This window comes from Nerophis lumbriciformis, linkage group LG39 (assembly GCF_033978685.3).
Source record: "Nerophis lumbriciformis linkage group LG39, RoL_Nlum_v2.1, whole genome shotgun sequence".
Lineage (NCBI taxonomy): Eukaryota > Metazoa > Chordata > Actinopteri > Syngnathiformes > Syngnathidae > Nerophis > Nerophis lumbriciformis.
The window spans coordinates 15,845,001-15,850,998 of record NC_084586.2 but is presented as its reverse complement, the minus strand read 5'-3'; the positions used below and the strand labels follow the sequence as shown (position 1 = coordinate 15,850,998).

The 5,998-nt window shown below is 37.0% G+C and overlaps 1 protein-coding gene across 1 annotated transcript in view; it reads left to right on the top strand.

The window, feature by feature from the left end:
- Positions 1-519: 519 nt before the first annotated feature.
- Positions 520-5,998, top strand: part of prph2a (peripherin 2a (retinal degeneration, slow)) — a 20,502-nt gene continuing 15,023 nt past the window's right edge. Inside the window, exon 1 of the mRNA XM_061931797.1 lies at positions 520-1,382. Within this exon, the coding sequence (XP_061787781.1) occupies positions 802-1,382 (581 nt within the window). The 5' untranslated portion in view covers positions 520-801. The remainder of the gene's footprint in view (positions 1,383-5,998) is intronic.

Sequence of the window (5,998 nt, the reverse complement as noted above, 5' to 3'; positions counted from 1 at the left end):
GATCTTAGGGCGGACACTCTAACCACTAGGCCACTGAGTAGGTTATTCTATTCCACAAATGCCCCCGGGTAACACTTTTGACACAGAACTTTCTTAAGATCCGACAGTGCAAAATGTAAATTCTTGCAATTTTTCAACTGGTTTTACCATTTTGAACATTTGATCCAAAATACTTAGTTCCATTGTTTCTTCGAGTATACTGATGATGCCTAATTGACTCCACCGGTTAAGACGTGGGCTTTCCATTGAACTTGCGGACCTTTACCTGTGAATGGATCCTAGCCTGGAATAGCTTCCATGTTGTCATGTTTCAGAGCGTCTCTTATGATCCCCAGGAGCTCCGAGGGAGTCCAATCAAGGTGCAGTCAGGGCGACCACGTGAACAGTCAAACCAATTAAGCTTCGAATCAGGCTCATCTTGTGGAGGGGGATTTCTTTTGCAAATTGGATCAGGGCCGCTTACAGGAGCTTAGCATGACGTACTGCAACTTTGAATGTAATCGTGAGGATCCTCAGCAATCCTACCGGAGAAACACCAGCGTCGGCCTCACCGGTGTTCAACGCGGTAAACTGGGAGTTCTGGGAACGATGGGCGAGGCGGTAGCTTTGGGAGAATAACACGCTTGAGCTTCACGGGGGTCCTCCTGGATTCTTTTTCAATGCTTTGTGCCGTGGGATGGATTCCAGACTGAGTTGACCCACCAAAGGAGACTGTCGGGGGGAAAAAAGGACTGTATTTTTAAACTCAAACCTTTGGATCTCAATTCCTTTCAGACAGGCAAGGACACATCTCATTGAACGATGGCTTTGATGAAGATAAAGTTCGACCTGAAAAAGCGAGTAAAGCTCGCCCAGAGCGTCTGGTTCCTGTTCTGGTTCGCCGTAATGGCCGGCGTGCTGGTCTTCAGCATGGGCCTCTTCTTCAAGATCGAGCTGCGAAAGCGCTCGGAACTGATGGACAACAACGAGAGCCACTTCCTGCCCAACCTGCTCATACTGATGGGCCTGCTCGCCTGCGCCATCAACGCCTTCGGAGGCAAGGTCTGCTACGACTCGCTGGACCCCACCAAGTTTGTCAAGTGGAAGCCCATACTGAAAAACTTCCTGATGGTCTGCGTGGTTTTCAACGCGCTGCTGGTGGTGACGGCCCTCTTGTGCTTCGTGATGAGGATCCCGCTGCAGTTCACGCTGGCAGAGGGCCTCAAGAACGGAATGAGGTACTACAAGGACACGGACACGCCGGGACGCTGCTACATGAAGAGGACCCTGGACCTGATGCAGATCGAGTTTCGTTGCTGCGGAAACAACAACTACAGGGACTGGTTCGAGATCCAGTGGGTCAGCAACCGTTACCTGGACTTCAGCGCAAAGGAAGTCAAAGAGTAAGTGACATCATAACGTTATGAATTTGACGTTTCAAATTGGCTATGAGACCGAGTTCGGTATAAGTGGATTTGGGGTGAAGGTAGGTCAGGACTAAGGATTAGCATGACAGAAATGGCGACGGCAAGAAGGGATGTGGGTGGAGAGGTTACTAGGCAGGTTTCATGGGTGGGTGATGTTGCGTCGGACCAGTTCTTCCTCCAAGGGAATTTAAGTTATTGGTCAATCCCAAGTTCTTTTGGATGACATATATGCTGAGTAAGAAGGATCACCAGGACAGAATAGGAATATCATCACGTTTTACTGAAAATTTCAGGAGAACAACCTAGACCAATACATTCATACCGGCTTCCTAAGTTGTTCTGACCCTCAAACTGAATAGCCCACTTCTTACACAGAACGAAAGCCCCCACCAGTCCGTAAAAGAAACACGGCTTCATTGTTCCACTAAAGATAAAACAAAAGGGAGTATTCCATCTCCTACAGTGCAAACCTTCAAGGTCACACACATAGTTTACTTGCGGACATAAGATAAAAAATAGAAAGAGTACAAATGGAAAAACACTAGATGTTTCAAATATGCCCATGAATAGAAAGAAATAACTCTTAAATATATATATATGCATTCTTCACAGTGATTAGAGGGATCAGGCCAACACAAAGTGGAATTTAGAGCACACGTCAATAACCTGAAACATTAGGTCAGGGGTGTCGAACTTGTTTTCATCGATGGCCACATCGCAGTCAGAGGGCCGCTTGTAACAGTGAATGTAAGAATGTAAAAGTATAATCGCCTCATTAAATTACTGCCTATGGTTATTTGATTCTTGTACGTACAAATTGATGGATAACTTGCTTTGAAATCGTAAGTCACACTGCAAAAACTGAAATCTAAGTAAGATGAAATATCTCAAATAAGGGTGATATTTGCTTCTTTTCTGTCTGATAAGATAATTCTTCTCACTGAGCAGATTTTACGTTGGAGTGTTTTACTTGTTTTAAGGCTTTTGGTCCTAAATGATCTCAGTAAGATATTACAGCTTGTTGCTGAGATTTGATGACCTATATTGAGTAAAACATGCTTGAAACTAGAATATCAACTGATGCAAAGCTGTGTCATCAACACTCACAAGTATAAAACGACTTTTTTAAAAGTAACAATTTCTTATTTCAAGCATGAAAAAAAAATCATGACTTTGACACAATTGTGTCTCATAATTAAAACAGATGACAGCCAAATGGACTTTGCTGTTTTATTTTCAATGAAACAATAGAAAACACGTACTCATATAGTAGTACAGTTGGCACAGTACAGTAAACTGACAGTTAATATTTAAACATTTAACATTTCAAACAATTTTGAACAGAAATAGTTCATGCACATTCAGATAAATTCCTCAAAATTACAATTAAAAAGATTTTGGCCGGGGGTTGGGCTGTATATATGCGCACTAATTGACTGAAAGAGCACGCACTTGATGCGATGATGTCATGTTATCGATGGAAAAATGCATTTTTAGACAATATGATTTGCCTGAGCGCCTAGGAGACCCCGAGAGTAACAAGCGGTTGCCTTGTTGCCTTTCCATTAAGAACAATAAATTAGTTTTTAGTGTAAGTTTGCTGGTTTCAAGAAATGTAATGCCGAGCGCATATCATTATGTCAAGATAATGGCACTAGCATTCACTTAATTTAAGAATATTTTTCAACACATTGAGCAAAAAGGTCTTTTTTTTTCTACCAAGAAAAGATTGTTATTAGTGAGAATATACTTATTTAAGGTATTTTTGGGTTCATTGAGGTTGGCTAATTTTACTTGTTTTGGAAAGTCTTGACAAGCCAAATTTTCTTGTTCTATTGGCAGATAATTTGGCTTGGTTCAAATAAAATACCCCTAATTTTTGTAATTTTTTTTCTTGTTTTTGAACACTGACTTTTTGCAGTGTAATCGCCTCATTATATTATTGCATATGGTTATTTGATTCTTGTATGTACAAATTGATGGATAACTGAAATCTAAGTAAGATGAAATATCTCAAATAAGGGTGATATTTGCTTCTTTTCTGTCTGATAAGATAATTCTTCTCACTAAGCAGATTTTATGTTAGAGTGTTTTACTTGTTTTAAGGGTTTTGGTCCTAAATGATCTCAGTAAGATATTACAGCTTGTATATATATATATATATATATATATATATATATATATATATATATATATATATATATATATATATATATATATATAAATATTTTGACATTTAGGGCAGACAACAGATATATGATGTATGTAAATATGATGTAATGGATAGGAATGTCTAATGCTGGATGTCAATAAAAATGGAATGAAAAAAATAAATAAACAAAAGAAATTGCCATGTAAAATCGCTAATGCTAATCACTTGCATGTACACGGCATCGAGCGAGCTACTTATGAGGGCTGTCTTTCAGGCATATTTGCTTTTTTGGTATGTAAAATTTTGTAATTTTTGCTAACAGATTGAGAGTCATCTTATTTATGTTTTTTTATTGCCTGTTTTGGATATGTTTCAGTTATTGACTTTCCAATTAAAATAGTTTAAAATAAAAAGAAAAGAAAGATAAAGTATCCACATTATTCCCAGGCTTTCGCGGGCTACATTAAATGACGTGTCCGGCCGGATGTGGCCCCCGGGCCTTGAGTTTGACATGTGCATTACTGACGTTAGAGTGTTTTACTTGTTTTAAGGGTTTTGGTCCTAAATGATCTCAGTAAGATATTACAGCTTGTTGCTGAGATTTGATGACCTATATTGAGTAAAACATGCTTGAAACTAGAATATCAACTGTTGCAAAGCTGTGTCATCAACCATCATTCATCATACCATGAATTGATTAACGTGAATAAGTTGAACAACTTATTGGGGTGCTACCATTTAGTGGTCAATTGTACGGAATATGTACTGTACTGTGCAATCTACTAATAAAAGTTGCAATCAATCAATCAAGCAGCACTCACAAGTATAAAACAACTTTTTTAAAGTAATAATTTCTTACTTCAAGCATGAAAAAAAAATAATATAAAAGTGAGAATATACTTATTTTAAGGTATTTTTGGGTTAATTGAGGTTAGCTCATTTTACTTGTTTTGGAAAGTCTTGACAAGCCGGATTTTCTTGTTCTATTGGCAGATAATCTTGCTTAGTTCAAATAAAATACCCCTAATTTTTGTATTTTTTTTTAAATTGTTTTTGAACACTGACTTTTTGCAGTGCACACTTTACAGTTCACACTTTCATTGTTTTTTGTTTCCATGATCAGAAAGGAGCAGATGGAAGAATAATATTGTTATATTTATTTGGCCCCCTTTTTTAACACAAAATTATTTTACATGACTTTATCACTGTTCCTTCCACCAACACCCGAACTCCAACATACTTTTAAATTTTCGTTTAAGCATTTTCACAAAGACACGTCCAATCAAAATCAAAAATCAGTTTGATATAATGCCAGTTGTCTCTTTTTGTAACTCTTTTTAAATTCAAAAATATTCTTGCAACTTTTTGAGTCTTTCTTTAGATAATTCCATGCTTTCACACCAGCAACAGACAAGCACATTTGTTTCAAGTTTGTTCGCATTCTTCGATGTTTAAAATCATACGGCCTTCTGTGGTTCTCATCTTCATACGTGAACACAAATAACTTTTATAAGTCCTTCGGAATAACTTTATTGCTAGCTTTGAACATCACTAATAGAGTATGCAATTCTACAATGTCTATTAGTTTTAATAATCCTGACCTAATGAAGAGTAGTCTCTATATCCTACTTTAAAAATAATACAAATTACTCTTTTCGGTAAAAGAAATAAAGGCATTATGTTGCTGTGATATGTATTTCCCCATATTTCTGCACAACAATTGAAATAAGGTAGAATAATTGAGCAATATAACATTCTCATTGTATTATACGGGAAACTGTATTTAACCTTGTTCAAAATAAATTAGCTATTAGATACCTTATTTTTCACATGCAATATATGAGCTTTCCATGTCAATTTTTCATCTAGGATGATCCCAAGTCAAGGTGACAAGTAGAAATTGAAGTATTTATTGTTATTTTTACAAACTAGCATACGGTACATAATAATTAGGGGTGCTAAAAAATGTTTTCTATCACATTTGAATCCCGATTTTTTTTTTGGCAATTTTCAAAAATCGAATTTATTGTATTTTTTTTTGACGAATTCATTAAAAAAAAAACAAAAACATTTTCTAGGTCATCCCTATGCTTACTTGGTGCACATATGTGTCGTACGTCAGCAACCAAAAATAGATTTTGTAACCTGTAAGCTGTTTTGTTAAGGTGTTTTTATTATTATACCAAATAATACATTGCAAAAATCGGTTTGAATCGAGAATCGTGTTGAATCGAGTATCGATTATGAATCAAATCCTCACCCCAGGAATCGGAATCGAATGGCGAGGTGCCAAAAGATTCACACCAATAACAATTGAATATTTGTACATACAGTACAGGCCAAAAGTTTGGACACACCTTCTCATTTTAATGCGTTTTCTTTGTTTTCATGACGATTTACATTGTGGATTGTCACTGAAGGCGTCAAAACTATGACACTT